This window comes from Saccostrea echinata, unplaced genomic scaffold (assembly GCF_033153115.1).
Source record: "Saccostrea echinata isolate AGI-Se365-2 ecotype Australia unplaced genomic scaffold, CSIRO_AGI_Sech_v1 ptg000046l, whole genome shotgun sequence".
NCBI classification, from domain to species: Eukaryota; Metazoa; Mollusca; class Bivalvia; order Ostreida; family Ostreidae; genus Saccostrea; species Saccostrea echinata.
The window spans coordinates 1,767,100-1,790,399 of record NW_026889795.1 but is presented as its reverse complement, the minus strand read 5'-3'; the positions used below and the strand labels follow the sequence as shown (position 1 = coordinate 1,790,399).

Below are 23,300 nucleotides of genomic sequence, written 5' to 3'. Positions count from 1 at the left end.
TTTCATCTTTTTCAGCCAATTGGTTCTTGATAATTTTTTATATGACCCCATCCTACTTTTTGCCTTTTCTTCATGATTATCTCCCCTTTGTTAGAACACATTTTAATCCTCTGTACCCTAGAATACCCTCTGCCAAGTTTGGATGAAATTGGTCCCGTGGTTATGTAGAAAAGGAAAAAAACGTAAAAGTTAACGCACAGAAGAAGGAACTATAGACAAACTTATATCAGAGTGCTCACTTGAGCATTTAACTCAAGTGATCTAAAAATCCATAAATGCAAATGAAAATGACATGCAATAACTTTTATTTACAACAGCTACAAATGTCAGCACTTTAATTTCTTAGTTTTTGGCTCATCCATATCTTCTAGCCATTCATCATCATCAAACAAGAGATCGTCATCAATATTGTCCATCACAGAGTCCTTAGAAACACAACAGCCCCCTGATTTGGATTCTGAGTTGTCTTTTTTAGCACCAAAGTAGTTAAATAAGGACTGCTCTGTTTTGGGTTTCACTGGTTTAACAGACACTGTAAAAATTAAAATAGTGATTCGAAACAATAGACTTTAGAAATCTTGCAGAACTGCTATAATTCTTATTATACCAATATTTAGACGAGATCCAACATTGTGTTTATTTTACTATCTTTAAAAAGTACTTCATATATCTAAATGAAAATTTTAGGGTAAAAGTCAAAATAGATAGAGGTATTAGTATATACATGTACAATGATGTTGATAACATTTGATATTAAAGTTGTGACTTACTTTTGGATTAATACTCGTACATTTCTCTATACAGTAACTAATCATACAAAACAGTTTAACCATAAGTAAACTCAATTTGATGATTAAAATACTTCTTAGTACCGAAAGATAAAACTTTCAGATTATGCATGGCATATTAATTGCATAAATAACACTACATATTGTGAAAAATAAGTTTAGCTACATTTAGAAGCTCCTGAATTCTGATTGGTTAGTCTTTGATCAGCCTCTGGATTTTTATTGGATGAAATTTCCTCTGCAGTATTTGACTGGTTGTCCTCATCAAGTGATGTTTCCAGTATACTCTCCTCCATAAAACTTTCCTCAAAGAACTGCATCAAATCTGTCTGTTTGGAATCCTGCAAAATACAATCTTGATATTTATATTCATTTGTCAATTTTAAAAACTAAAGACAATATAACACACAATTTATAAATAAGAAATGAGAGAAAATTAGCTGACATGGATAGATGTTGTGGAAGAACCATCTCCTTAATATGAAAGCTCATATGCAGACATACAGAACAGGGTTGGCAAAAAACTGGGAAATACTCATATTTCCGAGGACGGTGAAACCAGAGGGGACTACAGGTTTCCTCTGAGTCTGTGCGTCCATCTGTCTGTCTGTCAGTCTGTCTCACTTGGTTTTCTGCATTTTTTTCCTAAACGCTTGCAGATATTGAGCTGATTTTTGGTATGTGAATGTATCTTGATGAGTTACAGATCAAGTTTGCATTTCATTCCGCTTCATTGATTTTTGACGGAATTACGATCTTTTCAATTTTTTAGGGTTTTCCGTAATTTTTTTCTAAACGCTTGGAGATACGGAGCTGATGTTTGGTATGTGACTTTACCTTGATTACTTATAGATCAAGTTTGCATTTCGTTCCGCTTCAATGATTTTTTACGGAATTATGGCATTTTCAATTTTTAAAGGGAACCAGGTTACATTTGCCGGTAGGGGACTAGTATTGCTAATGCAATACTCTCAGAATGCTTGTTAAGTTTTAAAGCCTTCTAACAAGACAATCAAATTACAGTATTCTAAATAGAGGTATAAAAATTCTAATTAATTATCTCCCTTTGAAAGAGGGTTTGGCCCTCTATTGAACAAATTTGAATCCTCTCCACCAAGGAATGTTTTAAATGCCAAATTTAATTGAATTTGGCTCAGTGGTTCTGGAGAAGAAGTTGAAAATGTTAAAAGTTTACGAGTGACATGCAACAATGGACATAAACTGATACATGCAGCAATAGGTCACCTGGGTGCCTAAAATTGTAACAATGAACATATGATTATTCCAACAATGTGAATACAATCTTCAATTATTAATATAAAAGTGGAAACTTTGACGATGTGGATAAGTAGACGAAATTGACTAACTACTAAAAATCATCAAATTTTCCACTTGTCTCAACTTTCACATTCTTGTGAAAGAGCACCGTTATTAGATCGTCCAAGTTTTCACTCGCCACATTTCTAAAATATCAAAATCGACAAACGTTCAACCCATAATTTTAACCTGGTTTACAGTACCTTAACAGTCTTGGTGTCCGCTGCGGAAAAGTCTTCCTTACTCAGACCTGCCTTGCTCAATACCTCCAATTTCTTCTGAACGAGTGGCCTAAAAATAGAGAGATATTCTGTGACACATAAAGCCTCTGGTATTGTATCCCCCTACCTTTGGAATATACATATAACTCTGATTTTAGACATATGTAGACTTAAGAAATTTTTAAATACATCTGTACATCTACATGACTGTTCTATAACTCACATTGTGCATGTAATTTTCAATAAATAACCACAAAAAGTGTTTCTTCACATCCAAAGAACACCAAATAAGCATTACATTAATCAATTAAACTTGGTAATAAAAATCTCACTTATAAGGATATCTGTTATAAAGAAACTTTCATGAATCCTGTAGAAAACTTTGCTCTATGTTCTTTATACAGATTTAAGGAATATTGTTTATAACTTCCTTATAAGCGAGTTTTACTGTATATCAGATCAACTCTTACAGTTAGTAAAATCACAGATACTGAAGATTAACCTATTATAAACAGTTAGGTAAGAATAAAATCACAGGTAAGTGGTAAACTAAGCCTCTCATTAACAGTTACCAGACGTGGTCATCAGCTGTTCCCCTTGCTACCAGGTAGTGGACATTGACCATGTCTCTCTGCCCCATCCTGTGTGCTCGGTCCTCTGCCTGAACCAAAATCTGTAAACCACAACACAGAAATAGCAAAAGAATTCAATCTGATTTACTGAATTAATGTACACACCAAACTATGTTGATTCAGCAAATTGACTATACATGACATTGAGTTCATTTTATGAAAAACACGTAGTTGACATTTTATTGCAAATTTTCATATGTCCTCTTACAGAATATGTGTCAGTGAATACATTGACAAAAATTGTGACTGCATTTAGAAGGAGTACATTAAGTGAATGATTGCATATCAGATGTTAAAGGTGCTTGGACACACAGAGTTAATATTTTCTCAAATTTTCTGTATAATTTCATGACTTATATGTTGCTACAGCATTTCATACTAAAATATAATAAAAATCTTATTTCATCTCGAAGTTATCAAAACTTCGAATTTCTGGACGCGTTGGATTGACACATCCTTACGCTTTCACATATTCTAATTTTATTCTTAATACTTAAGAAAAGTGGCAATTTTGTTGTGTATAAAAGTAAAATATTAAAACTATAACCCAGAAAATTCAGAGTAGAAATGTTTGAAAGCAAAACCCACTCACAGTATTGTAAGTCCGTGCTCAGTGGTGTGTGCAGAGTTTAACAATTGAACACACCCGGTGAATCATAAACATTAACAATAACAGAGCTCGTGCCCTGTTTACAAAAACAGTTTATGTTTCACGGGGGTGTTCAATTTGTTAAACTCTGTACACATCACAGAGCACGGACTGACAATACTGGTGAGTTGGTTTTGCTTTCGAACATTTCTACTCTGAATTTTCTGGATTATAGATGTACTGTTTTTCATTAATACATAACAGAATCGCTTCTTTTCTTAAATATTAAGGATAAAGTTAAAATTTGTGTACCAGGGTAAGTGCAAAGATGTGTTAATCAAACACGTCCCGGAATTCGTAGTTCCAATGATTTCCTGATAAAATAAGTTTTTAATTATATTTTCGTGTGAAATGCTATTGCAATATATAAGTCGTGATATTATACAGAAAATTTGAGAAAATATTAACTTCAAATCTGTGTCCAAGCACCTTTAAAAGTTGAATTTTTTCTAACCACATAGAGAAATATGTTTTTACTTTATATAGGTCTATGTTGGTAATCCAACATTCAGAGATTATATAAAGAGTCTACTAAATCATTTAGCAGAATTGTTATCTGGTACTTTTACGTAAAATTGAAAATTTTTACTGAAAAAAATCTAATACAGTAAAATTTGTAGTTGAGCTGCATGAAAAAAATATCAACAAAATTCACCCCAGGGTTCCAGAAGAGTTCTCCAAACACCACCAGACTGGCTGCGGACAGATTCAACCCAGCATTGGCAGCACAGATAGAAAGTATGGCCACTCGAATCGAGTCATTTGTCTGAAATTTCTTGCAGAAAAAGTTCCTCTGTTCTGCCGTGGTTTTCCCATCAATTCTTATGTAACCTTTTTCAATCTGACCAAAATATGATGTAAACAATGATAAAATGTTAAAGAATTGTACTGGGTACATAAACAAGTACAATATGATGAAAAAGACGTAATTGTATGATCAATACTTGATGTCTTGGATGCATTCTAAAAGAATTCAAAAATAACTTCTATTTACAGTTAAAATTGGTTATCTTGAACCTCGATATCATGAATACTATGAATATGTCGAAGTGATCGAGGTGGAAGTCCTAACCACTTTTTCTTTACATATTTTAACATAGATATCTCGAGTCATTGGATATCCCACAGTTTTTATCTTGGTCCCACTGGGTTCAAGATAATGAAATTTGACTGTAGTTCAACAAAAGACACCGTATTGCTCAGATAAAATCTTAAAATCTTTAAATTTTGAGATGTTAATGCACAAGACTATTTTTAAAAAATTTCCAAATCATGTTAAATTTGGAGTTATGGAATCCTTTCCCTTTTTGAAAAATACGTAACACATTAACTTGATAATATGTATTTTAACCTTTGATTGGACAGCAGTTTCTATGGCATCCAAGACTTCCTGGTGATGGGCAAAAATCAGAAACTTCTTGTCTGAGTCCAACAAGTCCAGGACATAGTCTCTGTAAAAAGATAAAATACAATCAAATATAATTTATTCTTTTCTTCATCAAAACTTTTATGTAGTATTTCATAAAATTGTTTTTGTACTAAAATTTTAAATTTCCCCTTTTATGAGAAGATGAATAGAAGATGAATATTTCATACATGTACTATTCAGGAGAAAATGTCTAATTTTTCTGCTTTTTTATATATTTTATCTTTTCAGAGCTGTGGAAATTAAAGGTCAGATACAGAATGAAATAAGTTCTTGAAAATTCAAATGGTTACAGTGAAAATTTGTATTAGTCTCATTTTGAGACAATAACTTACAAAAAATCTGAAATAAATTATTTTAATATATAAGAATGTTAACATGCTGGAGAGCTTTCATTTTGGTTGTCTATACACTGTACATGTTGCATCCAGGAATTTTACTGTTTTTGTGTGCCTACATTAGAAACCAGTTGCATGAACTACTGATACTTGAAAGCTTTACTTTTGGCGTAATCTATATTTTAAGAACAGAACTCACTTGATGGCTTTAATTTTGGCTGCCCCTGTATGATGGAAGTATTCCAAAAGAGCACCTCTTCTTTCCATTCCCTGTATAAAATTACAATATAATAAAGGTCAATGTACATCTTGTCTCAACTGATAATAAAAAACACCACCACAGCATAACACGCCCATCAAATATTGTTCAATTATCATAAACAGTTTAAAGTGCAAGAAAATCATGTTAACCTTACAAAGATTTCAATGATTTTTCCATTCCTTATAATGTTTGATGTACAAACATCTCCTGTGGTGTAGGTATTACTTATAACAAATAATACATCATATATTTCTCCACTGGTTTTTGTTAGAGCTTAAATGTTCATCTGCAGATTTGTTTATTGGATATTTTATGATTGATTAACAATGCTACAGCCTAATAAAACATCAAAACAAGTTATGTTTATTCTTTAGACTATAAATTTGTCATCTTAGTGAGACATGACACTCTGCAATTTGTTGTAAAGATATAAAAATTAAAATAAAAAAAATATTATACTATTTCAAATTAGTTTTAATCATATTATACATTATCAAATTAGTTTTAATTATATTATACATATCAAATTAGTTTTAATTACTTTTAATTACAACAAATTTATCTTGAAAAATAGACTAGCCAACAAAACTATTCAATCAAGAGGCTGATTCCTTAGCCCAATTCCCAAGAGATATAGATAACACCTGCTTGATCAGAGATGCTCTACCAGTTATCTCCTTACACTAAACTCATTAATTTCTCTCTAATTTGACATGCTATTTTCTGTTATCAAAATTCTTCTTGACCAGTGCTTGATAATTACACCCATGGGAGAGGTGGAATTTCTCTTATAACATTAGATTTGTTGCAGATTGCTGTAAAGTATATAATGAAAAAAATAAGTATTTTCTTGATTTAACATTTTTTTAATTAGGATAATGCAATATTCTTACATCTTTTGGGACTGTGTAATTAAAAAGTTAAAAGACAGTTTTTTTAAATTTCACTTAAATTAAAGGTCACAGTGTCCTTGAAATAGGTCGCGGCACACCTTCTACATAAGATGCATATATTGGCCGAGTTTGATGATTCTAGGTCTATTAGTTTTCTAGTTATGAGCCGAAACAGGATTTTTCCAAATTTGGCCATAGCATCTTAATTAAAGGTCAGAGCGACCTACTTTTAATGCACAACACACCCTCTACCCAAGATGTATCAGCTGACAAAGTTTGATAGTTCTAGTCCTAATAGTATTAAAGTTATGAGCCGGACACAAAAAAGCTAACAGACGGACAGACGGACATGAACGCTGTAACATAATACGTCCCATCTTATGACGGGCGTATAAAAAGTCATATACATGTAGGATTCAGTGGTATGCTTATGTATTTTTATGATATATAAATCAAATAATCCCCAAATTTTCCACACCACTGTTATCTTCCTTTATTGTTCCAGTATGCAGGGAGAATGAACAAAAATTGAAACCCATTTATCAAAGGGTGCTTTTGGCCAAGTTTGGATGATATCAGACTTAAGTAGAAATCAGTAATATGCAATGGTAAGAGACCGAGGGTAAATGTAAACAATGTGATCTGAGAAAGCTGACTTTAAGTCCTTAGCTTGCCTTAAGTGAACTAACAGACTGCAAGAGAAAAATAACTCCAGTTTTCTTTCACAAGCTGCAATTGTGCAAAGTATGAAAATGTAGAAACATTGATAGAATATTGGCAATTGACTTAGAACTGTTGGAATTTCCACTCGTCAAGTTTCTTATCCTTGTTAAAGAGCAATTTTAGACAATTAAACCATCAAATTTTCCATTCTCCAAATTTCTTAATGAAGAAAATCATCAAATATTTAACCCTTCAAATTAACCAAGTTTACAATAATTTTTTTAATTACTTTGAGAGACTTGAGTTCCATGGTTTTGCTTTGTTGCTCCATTTGTTTGGTTGTCTTTACAGACCCTGGGTCTAATAAGACCATCTGTCTCACTTTGTCTGGCAACTGGGTCAAGACATCTTTCTTCAACCTCCTGAAGCACGAAAGAAAAGCAAATCTACTGATTAAAGGTGTTAAATAACATGAATTTACAATTCAAGCTGCAAAACTGCAATCAATGAATATGCACTTACATGTGCAAGTATCATTTATTCATTTAATGACAATTTTAAACCAGCTAAATGTATGTATAGATATAATACATATTTAGGTAAAAATAAAATTTCAATGTACCCTGAAGCTGAATAAAATGATGTGTATTGTGTAAAGCTTCATGCTAACCTATCGTAATAGCTACGTGTACATATTGCTTTTATATAGCTTCATAAGCTATACTACTATTGGATACCTACATATACATGTAGCTATGAAATATTTGATTTTAGCATAAAGGGTGGGGGGGGGGTCAAATTTCATGTACATTTACCTCTATAAAACGGTGTACGCCAGTAGATCAAACAATATAAATAGACCTACTACACTGCTAAAGTAAGACATAACTTTTGACTGACCTGATCATAATGCTCTCCTCCAACAGAATCTGTAGCTCCTCCATGTTAGATGATCCTGAGAAATCCCAGCCCCAGGGGTTCTGAACAAAAGACATATAGGTAGAATCAACACTGTACACTACCTACTGAATGTATCCAAAATATTATTCAATTTCTCTTGTATATAACATAAATTAAAATTCACTTTTTAAAAGTTAAGATACGTTAAAATATATGTAGGACTGCAATATTAATTAAGGTAAAAATAATGTATCTGAATGAAATAAGAAGTACCTAGTTATCCTCGTTAAGCGATTTTTATGTAGTCATTGGGAATGGGTCCAGTACCGATTCAATTTGGAAAAATAGCGTCAAAATACAGTCAAACCTCATTATCTCAAACTCAATACACATGTAGTATCGAGAAGAAACTTCGAGATATCCAAGAATTCAAGACATCCAAGGTAAAATACTTAAAGAATAAGGAGTTAGGACTTCCAAATCCCTCCGACATTTTCTGTCATGTCAACAAATGAATTTTATTTTGTGTTTATTTAAACCTTATTACATATTAATCCCAATTCTAAAGAATAAACAACAAAATATTCATTGTTTTAAATATTAATGTGCCTTGTTCTCACATTTTCGTGCTTTCAAGTTGTCAAAAATGTAAGACGAGTCTGTAAGACATTGGTTCTGCCATATATTACAACTGATTTCTTCTTTCGATTTATGATAAAGTAAAACATTTAGTCAACTCATACAACATTTCATATGAAGAGAATTATGATGTCATCATACTCTGTTCCTTGGTAGTGTAATTGGGAAGTTTGAGTCAAAATTTGGGGAAAATCAACATTTTTTAAAATTGGGAATGATACCGTTTATCGGTACCAGTTATATAAGGGAAAAAAACCACAGTGACTGTACACAGCTAAAAATTTTCACCAACCTTTTTCCCATCACAGTAACGGACCCCAAAATCCTGGTACTGAAACATGTAGGGCTTAACTGCACAGATCTGGGTGTAAAGTTCCTGGGGCCGAGATAGTGCGGGAGTTCCACTCAAGAGAATCACACGTTTAGAAGCCTATACCCAAAAAATCAAAAAGTGTAGATCACCATAAAATACATGGCAGAGAACATCAATGTGTGGAACATTCATAAACCATATATTGAAATTTTCTTTAAGTCTTTGATTGCTTAAACATTTTAACTTATAAATTCATTGTACTATAGTAATTTTGAGAAGCAGAAAAGGAGATTTTTCATACGCCGTCATTCAGCCAAAAATATAGTCCCTGCTAGATTTCAAACTCAGTTTATAATTTCTATTTAAAGTTGTACAATTATGATGAGGAAAGAAAAATATGATCTTTTAAATCCCTTACATCTAAATATATAAGACATATAAGCAAATATACTTTGAATATTTCATCTAGTCAGAAACCAGACAAGAATCCCTCCTTAAATAACACTTTAAATAATCTATAATTACATTTAAATGCAAACTTGTATTAAGAATCTAACTTAGCTAGAGTACTGCAAATAGAGTTCTTATTTTTCTTTTTAAAAAAAAAAACTACCTTAAGAATGGGCCACCTACCTTAAGAATGGGCATGGCTGCTTTACATCTTGCTGTTTTGAAATTCTTCAACAAGTGACATTCATCCTAATAAAAATAAAATTTTAAATCATTTATCAAAATCCTTTCAGTATTTTAAAAATATTCTGTATATAGGTATCCTGATTATTACATACAGTGTTATAGTATCTCCTGTCCTAATCAGGGCCTTATGATAGATACTGTAAAATCATTTATTTTTAAGGGGGTCAAATTTTCATGGTTTAAGGAAAAATTACTGGTTTGAGGGGAACAAATACCGGTATACACTGGTACTAAGACATAACATTTTGTGGGGGATATGAATTCGTGGGTCTCTTCATACCAGACCAAAAAAAAAAAAAAAGAAAATTTAACCCCCACGAAAATTAGTGCTTTCACAGTATATGCATCAACATTTGAATAAAGTTTTTCAAATTTAAAATTCAGCTTTAAGTAATGTTATTAAAGTTAGAATCACATGTGTGTTATTCATGTCTCTGGCATCTGAAACTGTTTTATTATTAATTATTTTGTTGATGTAGGTGCTCGTTACCCTTAAATCAAGCTAGGTTATAACATAGCTCTTTGGTAAGAACATTGTGTAACTGTACATATTTCAGATATTTTTAATACCTGGCTAATAAAGTCATTGGTTATAAGGTAAATATTTGACAAATATTTTGGATTTACCAAGCTAAATTACCAAAATCAATTTTACTTCAAAATCTATAGATTTTATTAAATCCATATGGATTTTATGGATTAAAAGCTCCAATTAATCAGTTCAGTTGAATTAGTCTAGAGTTATTGCCCTTTATTCAGAGTGCGGTACAGTGTATATATCACACATGTACATGTACGTCATGATTGTTGTCATAATGTTGAATATCATGTTATGACTCATCCCTGTATTTCATGTGTTATCTTTTTTTGTGTGTGTTTATAATTACTTTTATAATTGCAGATTTACGTGTGTTTATAACATTCATTATTAATATCAGGACTTAGATGACCATGTTGATAAAATAAACAAATGAGCCCACACAATGATTATATTGTAACTGCATGGACATACAAGACTAATTATACATACGTGTATCAATCCCCAATTTAGACTAAATTCTGTAAATTTTGTACCTGTCATTTTATGATTTGAATAAGATACCCAATACCTATACCAACTTTCACATTGTATGTAAAATTTCACATCTTCACAGGTGAAGGCAACCTAAAATGTTTTCCATTCTGACGTTTTTTACCATGATGACGACATTGAAGTTCTTCTCCAAGAGTTCCTTAGCTTTCTTGGCCATGAGTTCGTAACTAAGGATGCAGACCTTGTGACCTGATAGGCTACATTTTCCTGTCATGGCAACATATACTTCCTGTGGGTCTAGACTGGGTACCCAGCGCTCTAGTTGCTGAAATTATAAAAGCAATTTACACAAAAATCTAACGAGTTTATAAAAGGAAAAAAGAAATTCACATTGCTGAATTTACCAAGTTAAACATGTTTTTAAAAAAAAATTTAAAAAATTAACACAATTTTTTCATTAAGTGCAGATTTTGTTTTACTACAGATCATAGACATACAACTACTAAATGAATTAATCATTCTTATTTGAGAAGAAATATACTGTTTTTTTTTTATACAAAATGAAAATTTCATAATCAATTAGAAATATCATGAAACCTATTGTTTGGTGACAAAAAATATCCTTGATAAGTGTTAATACAGACTGAAGGAAGTGAATCACCCCAGCCCTATCAAATACAAATTAAGCCAGTACATTAACGTAGTGGTTTCCCGCAAAAACACACACGCACCTGAGCCCAGTCAAATCGGACCGAGGAGGGAACCACCACCAGAAGGGGCCACTCGTTCTTATAGTAACAGGCCAAACAGATTGCCTGGATGGTCTTCCCCAAACCCATGTCATCAGCTATCAGGACTCGACCTTGCTTGTGGACTCCAAAACTGCAAGAGATAACAATTTCAGAACCCCAGAATTCCTGAAATAATTTAATTAAAAAATGCAAGAAAGGTCATTCACTCATTTCACTTAGTTTGAAGTATGATTTATTTGGCATGTGACAAAAAATTCCTACTTGAAATTCAATCTGAACTTAGACCTTACCATTAAAAATTGAACATTAAAATTCACTGTGAAAAAAAATTTGTTTAAATCACACATTTTGTGACACACTGTCTTATTTATATATGCATTATCTTTTGATTGTGTATCATTTATTGGGGTTGATTTACTCGAATTTTATAATTCTCCATTTTCACTTTTAATGCATGTGTAAGATTTTAGCAGGCAATAGATTGATTTACAAATTGTCAAATGAAAGTTTTGGACAAAGCAAAGAAGATCAGGCTTACACAGCACCCTCTCACAGGGGTATTTTAATGTGCTAATTAAGTGCTTATGTTCCCATTAAATTATGTCTACAGAAAAATAACCAGTTTCTGCTAAGCAAACTTCATTTCATCAATCCAGTTCAATCTACATTACAGTGTACAAATCTTAATTAGCATGCAGGCATATATCTAAAACATTCCATGACAACTGTGGAAAATTCCAGTTAAAGTAAAGTAAGACTTTCATATGTATTTCCTGCAGTCATTTGATTCTTTCCATGAAAATGTGTTTTATGTAATGAATGCAAGGCCAGCAGCATCAGTGCACTCAATAAAATTACCTTATATATGTTTCAGATCAAAAAAACACATGAAAGGTTAATAACAGATGGTCTTTTGGCCATGATTACAATGCCCGTACCAAACATTCTAACAAATGCTCATGAGCAGCTCATGAGATTCACATGAGAATCTAGTAAGAAATGTATGCAAATTAGGTAGAATTTGATTTTGCTCATGTGCAGATTGTTAGTCTCTGTTAGGGAGGAAAATACTAACCAAAGTGCACATGTGCAAAATTATGCTCACTTGGATGCTCATGAGCAAAAGTCTATTCAAATTGCTCACGTATGAACAGCCTTATAAAAAGATATAGCATTGGTAGTAATTTTTCTAAGTTCAATTTTCTCACGTGAGAAAGAGGTTAGGATATTGGACATGGTCAAAATTCAGTATTACAGGTAAAACCAAAACCAAAGAATTACAAGTCTCATTTTCTCACATGAGCATTTCAAATGCTCACGTGAGGAAATACAATACTTTGTCACTCTGTGTGGTCCAAGCTTTCACAAGCCTTCATTACAATTGCCCATGAGTTACTGTTAATGCTTCCTGTTGATAGCATCACAAATAATTGGAAGCCAGTCAGGGATTTCTTATCAATTTGCAAATGCTATCTTCTACCTTAACAGCCTGCTGTGTCCCCCACAGTTTCTTAAAACTAGGGCTGTGTCCAATGAGGGGAGCCAGTCAGATTTGTGCGCACTTCTCAGTCTCTCAGACCAGTTCAAAATTTCAATACGAATGTTTGTGAGGGTATGAAAGTATATAGATTAATTTTATATAGTAAAGAAGTGAAATATGCTTTGGGAAATACATGTCATCACCATATTGGACTGGGTGTCAACATATTTTAAAAGTTACAAATGTATCATAAGTCCATGAGATGAGGAAATATTAAAGATCAATTATGAATGACCATGCAGCCACAATGAGTGATAGGAAAATTTGAAAGATTTGCTGGCACTAAAGTATGCTGAGAAAAGGGTAAGTGGATTTGTATATTATACCCCCTCTCATTTCAGATTACTATAGCTACTTATAAAACATAATCTGTTAAGTTTGTGTGTTATTATTAGTAAAACTTAATTTAGATTTAAATGCAGTATGTTAATTTATCAGTAATTACAGTAATTTACATCATTAATGTTTATAGTTCTGAATATGGATCAAATATTCCTTAATATAATTTGCAAATTCTCTATAGATTCTCTTAAGAACTGTAAATATGGTAGGTAGATTAGATTAGGTCAAAGTGTACAGCTCAGTGCAGTAATCTATAATCTAGCTATTCTTTCAAGATAAGTTGCTTAATATTGATGCATATGACTTTTTTATTAACTTGCCTTTCATGACTAATTTAACTGAACCATGAAAACTATAATACTTATATTTAATTCAAAATTTTTGCAGATAAAAGTTGCTGATTGAGGGATCTGCAGATTAGCCCCCTTATATATAGACCAAGCTCTGAAGTTGGCACTCATTTAAAGGAAATGCAAGGAAAATGAACTTGATGAAAGGTTTATAATTCTTATGACTGCTGGAATTTTTATTTCACACCCAAGTATGATTGCCATGCATTCAGCAATGTGAGACAAATCTACATTAACCTGTCAATTAGAGACAACTTTAATCAATCCAGTGCAGTCCAAAACGGTTGACTTATATACATTTTACATTGGATGTTCTGTAAATCTACTGGAAATCTAACTTTTTGATAATTTATACAATGATGTGTATTGTACATAATTTATACATTTATAATTAAGATTAATACAGAGAAATGTGTTCAATGTAGTATATACTAGTTGTTCATTTAATTTAATTTTAAATCTTATTTAATTTTCAGTTTAGGTTAATTTTTAGTTTGAAAAATGAAGTTCACTGAACATTTATGCATGTTTTTACATGTTGCTCAAATATATATAATTATTTAAAATGTTCAATATTATTGAGGAATTAAATATTTTGAAATATACATGTATGTATATTATATTTGTAATCTAAATTTTATTCTATTGTTGTTTGTTCAAGTGAGCAATTGTTGCACATAAGACTAATGAGCCTCATGTGAGCAAAATTCTAGGTGAGCAAAATAATTCCTCACATGAGCAAAAAATGCACATGTGCAGAATCTTGCTCACGCAAGCATTTCACCTAATTTGCATGTTAAATTGCGCATAAGACTCACATGAGCAACTCACGTGAGGAAATCTGGTTAGTCCTCACGTGAGCTGCTCATGTCGAGCAAATTGTGAGAATGGTTTGGTATGGGTGACAATAATCTTTCAGGATTGACAAAACTGTGACGAACTGAAACACTGACAGTCCTTTATATGTGTACATGGCCTCTATGTGCTTACATCAGTAATCCTAATCATGCTGAGCATTTGATCAAGTGGCCTCAAAATCGATACCAAAGCTTTTACATCCTGACCTGGATGAATGAACCGCCACGCCATTGTAAAGAAGTCCGAATCATCCCTACATTTGTGTTTACCTTAGTTGGAGATAAAAGCAAACACCTGGATAATGCAGACTAGATCAAAACAAAGACTAAACAACTTGAATTTTTTTAGTGGTTCAACAGTGAAGTTTTTACCCAGACAAACATAAGTAATCAAAGATTATGAAGCTCACCTCGACGAATCTTATCTTTAAGTAAGGCAAATTTCACAGCATATTCTTTTTTTAGTAAGTGTACATCCCAAGATCAATATCCATGCAAGTTTGGTTTAAGTACGACTTATAGTTACTTGAAAATAGACCTGTTCAGAAAACGTTTATCCTGTTTACTAATCAAGAAAATTTTGGTCAGTTCCAACATCCAAAGTAAGTCTGGAAGTTTTCATCCTTAGATGCACCATCTGTGCAAGTTTAATCATAACAGGCCATAATGTTATATAGCTACTCCAAAAAAATTATCCTGGTCACTCATCTGGAAAATGTAAGTCAGATTAAGAATCCAAAGCAAGTCTTGAAGTGTCCATCCCTAGCTACATCATCCATGCTAATTTGGTAAAAATATGGCTAAAATTCACTCATGTGGTAAATCTAGGTCGGATCCAGCATCCAAGCAGGTTGGTTAGCGTACATCCCAAGATGCATCATCCATGCACGTTTGGTCCAGGTAGGGCTTATTCTTACTTGGGAATGGACCTGCTCCAAAAACTTTAACCTGATCACTCAACTGAAAATATAGGTCAGATCCAGCATCCGAAGCAAGTGTGGTAGTGTCCATCCCTAGATGCATCATCCATGCAAGTTTGTTCAAGGTAGGGCTTATATTTACTTGGGAATGGATTTGCTCCAAAAACTTTAACCTGGTCACTCATCTGGAAAATCTAGGTCAGATCCAGCATCTGAAGCAAGTGTGGTAGTGTCCATCCCTAGATGCATTATCAATGCAAGTCTGGTCCAGGTAGGGCTAATAGTTACTTGGGAATGGACCTGCTCCAAAAACTTTAACCTGGTCACTCATCTGAAAAATCTAGGTCAGATCCAGCATCCGAAGCAAGTGTGGTAGTGTCCATCCCTAGATGCATCATCCCAGGGCTTGACATTAACTTTTTTTCCTACTTGTCCATTCGGACAAGTGACCAAGACATTTACTTGTCCGAACTTCAACTTCACTTGTCCGAAAAATTTTCAATAAAGATCTAATACTGTTAACTTGAAAACTAAAATGAATTCCATTACATGTGTTTGATTGATTCATGGAGTTATTGATAAATACAACAAACACATAACACAAAATTTTATCTAGACTTTGTCCTAACAACAACATAAATGGACTGGCAACATCAAACAGAATCCAAACTTCGTAAATTCCATGCCTTTGCAGTAGCACTCTCTACCATCGGCTCATACATTCAGAGAGGAACGAACGACAACTCTGCATAGGAGATTATTGCAGTAGTATGCAATTAGAGAACGTCGATCCCGATTGAGTGTGAACTCAACTACATAGCGATCCATATCGGGATCGAAGTTCGGTATTAGGTACATACTGCTTCCGTCTTTGAACTACAGTACCGATAAACGTTCGACAGTCGTTCTTTTTATTATTTTGAGACTTCTTTAAATGCACTTGTACAATCGGACAAGCGCCCAACAATATTCACTTGTCCGTAATTTTTTTTCACTGGTACCAGACAAGTGTTAATGTCAAGCCCTGCATCCATGCAAGTTTGGTCAAGGAAGGGCTTATACTTACTTGGGAATGGACCTGCTCCAAAAACTTTAACCTTGTCACTCATCTGGAAAATCTAGGTCAGATCCAGCATCTGAAGCAAGTGTGGTAGCGTCCATCCCTAGATGCATCATCCATACAAGTTTGGTCTAGGTAGGGCTAATAGTTACTTGGGTATGGACCTGCTCCAAAAACTTTAACCTGGTCATTCATCTTGAAAATCTAGGTCAGATCCAGCATCCGAAGCAAGTGTGGTAGTGTCCATCCCTAGATGCATCATCCATGCAAGTTTGGTCCAGGTAGGGCTAATAGTTACTTGGGTATGGACCTGCTCCAAAAACTTTAACCTGGTCATTCATCTGGAAAATCTAGGTCAGATCCAGCATCCGAAGCAAGTGTGGTAGTGTCCATCCCTAGATGCATCATCCATGCAAGTTTGGTCCAGGTAGGGCTAATAGTTACTTGGGAATGGACCTGCTCCAAAAACTTTAACCTGGTCGCTCATCTGGAAAATCTAGGTCAGATCCAGCATCTGAAGCAAGTGTGGTAGTGTCCATCCCTAAATGCATCATCTATGCAAGTTTGGTCCACGTAGGGCTTATAGTTACTTGGGAATGGACTTGCTCCTAAAACTTTAACCGGGACGCTGACGCTAACGCCGACACCGACGCCGACGCCAGGGGTATAGCATAAGCTCATCTCAACTTCGTCGAGGTGAGCTAAAAACCAAAACAGATTGCTGCAAAAATAGAAAGAACCAAAATATCAGAAAACACTCATAAATATCGGATTCTTAGATTCAATTTAGCGGAATTCCGCTAAATATTGGAAGAGAATCATCACTGAGCTTTAACAAAAAAAAAACCAGAAGTCTCTGATAGGACTGTAGCTCTACTGGTCTGTTCGTATAACAAAGTAGCACTTGGATTTGCAACATGCATTAATAAATAGAATTATGTATCTTAATGTAGTCTACTTCTGTGCCAAGTTATATTGAAATCAAAGGAAAACTGTAGGAGGAGTAGCGTTTTGAAAGTATTTCACAGAAATTTCTATTTTTAGTAACCACAATCAAAAACCGAAATGCATATTATGAATCGTAGTGTATTCTAATTGTGTGCCAAATTAGATTGAAATCAGACCAAAACTGTAGGAGGAGTAACGTTTTAAAGGGATTTTACAGAAATTTCTGTTTTTAGTAACCATGGCAACACTGTTCATCGAAATCAAAAACCGATGAACTAAATTATGTATCTTAGTGTGTGTAGTCTACTTGTATGCCAAGTTATATATTAAAATCAGACCAAAACTGTAGGAGGAGAAGTGTTTTTAAGGAATTTCAAAAAAAATTCTATTTTTAGTAACCATGGCAACATCGTTCATTGAAATCAAAAAATGATGCACTAAATTATGTATCAATGTGAAGTCCACTTGTGTGCCAAGTTATATTAAAATCAGACCAAAACTGTTGGAGGAGTAGCATTTTAAAGGAATTTCACAGAAATTTCTACTTAGTAACAAGGGCAACACCGTTAATCGAAATCAAAAACCGATGCACTAAATTATGTATAATAGTGTAGTCTACTTGTGCGCCAAGTTATATTGTAATCAGACCAAAACTGTAGGAGGAGTAGCGTTTTAAAGGAATTTCACAGAAATTTCTATTTTTAGTAACCATGGCAACAGCGTTCATCGAAATCAAAAACTGATGCACTAAATTTTGTATCTTAGTGTAGTCTACTCGTGTGCCAAGTTATAATGAAATCAGACCAAAACTGTAGGAGGAGTAGCATTTTAAATGGATGTCAAAGATATTTATATTTTTTGTAACCATGGCAACACCGTTCATCAAAATCAAAAACCGATGCACTAAATTATGTATCTTAGTGTAGTCTACTTGTGTGCCAAGTTATATCGAAATCAGACCAAAACTGTAGGTGGAGTACCATTTTGAAAAATTGTTTACAGACAGACGGACAGCTAGACGGACGGACGACGGACACCTTACTATCGCATAAGCTCTCTGACCAGTAGAGCTAAAAAACAGCTTGATGTACATGTAGTCAACATGTTCCAGTATTGACTTGAAAAAATGAAATTCCTTGACACATACTTAACGCCTTCTCTTTGGAATGGCAGTAAAGAGTTGACGAGACTGTGATCCAGATTGTTCAGATTTGCAGATGGAATTTCTCTGTCAGGATAGATGCCGTTAAGTTGTTGCTGGAAAGTGGACAGAATTGCCTGAGGGAGTGTCACCAGTCTGACCTGTGGACTCATTGCCCTCATCCCTGTCACTGTAATACACATAGACATAAAATAAAATGTGTTATGATGATGGTGATCTGAGGAGATATACATAAATCCAAAAAGTAAATTAAATACAAGATTTTACCATTAGCATGGTTACAGTAAATATTTCTGTTTTTTTATATAAAAATACCCTAGTTTCGAATGTAATGTGTACATGTACATAACATACATGTATCCTGGGTACAAATGTACATATGTATTACATGTAACTTTCATTATCTTAATTAAATACTAATTTAAAACTAAATTCCTGGTAAAAGGTTTTCAATTGGAACAAAGAAAATACTGATGAACCATAGACAAGAAAATGAATGTACGTATGTATAATGAAATTCCATGTAAAATGATTTTTGTGAGTTAATTCCCCCCCCCCCCCCCCCCCAACCACCAAAAAGGTCACCGTTACATGTAGGAATGTTTACCAAGCTTATGGTAATCCTCCAACTTGAATGACCATTTTTTGGTAACAGCATCTGTACAAAATAAAAAAATAGTTTAAATATATAGAGAGAGAGAGTTACAACTACAATCAAGAAAAATTAGTTATCAAAATGATTTCCTCTTCTGAAAAATAGATAGCTTCTTGATCTATAACCTGTTATTAAGATATCTCAAAGCAATACTGAATGTTTTCAGAAAAAAATATCTTCATTGATAATGCTAACACTTAATTTTTATAATACTCACCATATTTTTTGGTCGCCATAGTTTTAAACAACTCAATGAGGGGTGGGTAATATCCTGCAGTGACTTCAAACCTCTCCCTGGAGATCAGAAGACATTTGGCTGTTGTTCCTCCCACAAGAGTTGTCTGTGTGGAGCCTCCAGAAGAAGCTACGGAATCTGCCATCTTAGCTAACTTTGCCTCCGAATCTTGGCTCGACCCCTGCGACACTGGTTTATTAAATTTTGATCGATTTGCCTGTGTCTTGAATTTATCTGTTAGTCCTGCATTTAACGCATTAGCCTTGTTGTTATTTGAGTCACCTATGTTATTAGATCTTGAGTGACTATAACATGAAATGCCGCCTTTCGCAGTGTTTTTATTTTGTCCAATAGCAATCGGTTCATTGTATGAGTCAGCTAATCTCTGCTTTACAGAATTAGGGACACACGTTTGTTTATTATAGAACATACTAGATGAGCTAGTCATCTGGGACTTAGTATTATGTGTTTCATTTGCTGCCAAACTGTTCACCATTGTAGATTGACAATCTTTCACTGGGCTGTGTTTATCAGCTCGGAGCGCAAGGGCTCTCTGTCTATTTTCCTCTATTCGCTGTTTCTGATCTTGAAGACTGCATTTTACTGGACTTCGCTTTTCTGCCCTTTTAGCCAATGCTCTCCTTTTATTTTCCTCGATTCGTCTCTTCTGTTCTTCAGTTAAAGATGACATTTTTTTTCCCCAAAGAGAAGTGAACAGATTCGTACTTTATTTTACATTTCAATCCATTAGTTGCAATCTGAAAGTACATGAACAAATGATATACATACCACCAATAACATAACAGCAATATAATTTTGAGCCTGTATGTATTTGAAAATTGCATTAATACATATTTGGAAGTTCACAAGACAGAGATGCATAACCTGGAATTCATTATGTTTTTGACTCCTATAATATTGTATGTACCACTCTGACAATATCCTTATACCCCAGCTTTTACATATTTTCATTTTTGACATGTGTCAGGCCTCTCATTGTCTGTATAACTGCTGGCTTTAATTTTCAAAATCTGCCGGTATCCGGTACTTTTACCCGTCTGAAATCAGGATTGCACTGACCAAAATATTTGATGGAGAAAATTTTGATAAAACATTGAGATAAAATCACTTTCACTAGGTACCTCCTATTTTTGTAAAAGTACTGCCTGTTTCTAATCTTTTTGAAAGCCCTGATACTGGATTGCTAAATGCCCCCCCCCCCCTTTCCAAAACAAAATAGGCATCTTTTCTCCAACTGAGTGGTATTATTTTCCCTGCTGTCATTAGTAATGATATAGTTGGTACCATTTAAAACTCTAAAAAATTGATTTTTAATTTGTTGTTTGATTATTTCCCCCAAATGTCTTAATCCGAGATTCATCTGACTCTAATCCCTGCTTTTATATTTTGACATGTGCAGCCCCTGCACATTTCAAAATATATATGCAGGGGTTAGAGTCGGAAGGATCTCGGATTAGTGAAAAAACAAGAGTACGAGGAATTTCGAATGAATAGTTGCATTGTGACAAACATGAACTTCTTGCTCAATGAATTATTCCCTATCAAAGATATTATTATTGATATCATAAGAAAAAATAAAATAAGTACTAGGTACTTTATCACTTTCCTTTTTATAATAAAGCCTTAAAACCTTCATCATTTTTACAGTGATTTTATTTTCCCCTTCGGATTCAATATTTTACACTTAATCTATCTCAAAGATTATTACCAGAGATATCTTCTGAACGACATATGAAAGACTTAACAGTACATAAGCCGATAATCTTGATCAGTTGATGTTTTCTGCCTTCTTCTCGGATCTCAATCTCCGGGTACTTTCGGTTTTCGAACTTTCGCGTATAAATTAACGGTAACAAGTCGTTTCGACTTTAGATATATTCGGTCCGAGTAACAACTCAAACTCGTAGAAAGTATCTAATTCCAAAATATTCAATTCTAAATATCAAAACAGGTTTTCAATTTCTAATTAAAAAAAATTAAATTGATATAACCCCCCTTCCCAGAGGATTTATCAGATCTTTTGAATTTTTAGTCTATCTCTCTAGATTGTATAGATTTTTCAGTATTTATTTAATTACCAGTCTAAGAATCACCCACAATTTTTGTCTTTTGATATATTCACTAAAGTAACAAGTTTCCACCCATCTTCTAAATTAAAACTTAAAAAAGTTTTAGATTTTAACTGATAAATTTTAATTCAAGCTAGAAGAATTCTGTTTATTTTTAATATCATGATATATTCTATATAACCTAGCTATTTGAAAATATTATTCTATTTTTGAATTTTTAGAATTTTACTTCAAATATTGAAAATATCAAATGTCCAGAGTCAAATTGATTTTTGAAACACTGTCAGTCAATAGGATGATATAGAAATAAGACAATTGTAAAATCTATCTGGTACATGTATATGTCATAAAAATCTTGGAATACCGGGGCATTTCTATGGCACGCCAAATTCACACTAAGGCCATTCCAAGTTTTTTCTATGTTTAGCGTCCGCGTGCGCCTTGGTTTTTGAACCCAATATCAGGGAAAAAAAACAAAATCAGGAGACCCAAAATTGATTATTCTGGTCGAAATCTCTGAATTCTATCATTTCCTTAATGATCTGTCTACATTTTTTCATATTTTGTAATTTTTAGAAATCAAATCATTTGATTGATGTTACAGTTCTTACTGTTTTTTTTTTTTTGGTCTCTGTGTTTTTTGCAAATAGGTAGGTGGGTTTTTGAAAGATGGGTGGACGCTAAACATAGAAAAAAAAACTTGGAATGGTCTAATTAGAAAAAACATAGTTTAACTGTTGCATGAGAAGATAGGTTTATCGATTGTAAACTATAGTTTACGGACCGTAAACTTCATTTAAAGATTCGTTAATTATATATATATATAGTTTTCATCTGTAAAACTACATTTAACAGTTGTAACTATAGTTTACGAATGCTGATCGATGTTTATATATCTGTAAACAAATATTACAAATAGATTTTGCTGATGAATATAAATTTTCATTTGTAAACTATAATTTGCATTCGTCAACCATAGTCAAGTGTTGTTAATCATAGTTTCACAAATCGTGAAACAATATTTATCAGATAAACTATGTTTTACATTCGGTACTTTCCTTCGAAAAACTATAGTTAACTGTCATTTATACTCATAAACAATATTTAACAGACGTAAACTATAATTAGCAATCGTAAACTATGATTATTTTGAGACATAAATTATGTCACATATGTCAATCATAGTTTATCGTCATTAATTCTAACTTCTTGTTTAAATTTTTTTAAATTTTTATTTAATTTTCCTAATTTCATTTTATTTTGACAACTTTTCCTATTTTCTTATTCTGATTCTATCTTGAATTTAAAATTATGTTTCACTGTGACTAAGTAAACTTTTTTCCATTTTTTTATGGTACAACTATAAGCAAAACCGAAAGTTGGAATTAGATGATTGGAATAGGGAGCATGCACGGATCTAGAGGGGGGAGGTAGGGAGTCCGAACCCCTCCCCCCTGGAATTTGCAGAGTTATTAAAAGTATATACTGAAGCAAATAAAGAATGACTTTGGACACCTCTTAAAAACATGGACCCCACCATCACCACCACGAAATAGGTGCTTTTCACGTTTGGGAAGTTTTTTGGGGGGGGATTGGAAATTTTTTTTTACTGGGGTCGA

The 23,300-nt window shown here is 33.3% G+C and overlaps 1 protein-coding gene across 1 annotated transcript; it reads right to left on the bottom strand.

The window, feature by feature from the left end:
• Positions 1-288: 288 nt before the first annotated feature.
• Positions 289-21,404, bottom strand: LOC133202099 (SWI/SNF-related matrix-associated actin-dependent regulator of chromatin subfamily A-like protein 1). The gene is made up of 17 exons (XM_061337881.1): positions 21,321-21,404; positions 19,574-20,349; positions 19,309-19,359; positions 18,687-18,870; positions 11,502-11,652; positions 10,934-11,095; positions 9,675-9,740; positions 9,021-9,158; positions 8,090-8,169; positions 7,479-7,611; positions 5,571-5,641; positions 4,959-5,058; positions 4,263-4,448; positions 2,899-2,999; positions 2,309-2,396; positions 955-1,129; positions 289-532 (listed from the first exon to the last, which is right to left on the bottom strand). Exons 2-17 carry the CDS (start codon positions 20,280-20,282, stop codon positions 327-329), a joined length of 2,601 nt encoding a protein of 866 aa, XP_061193865.1. The 5' UTR covers positions 20,283-20,349; positions 21,321-21,404; the 3' UTR covers positions 289-326.
• Between the last annotated feature and the right edge of the window lie 1,896 nt (positions 21,405-23,300).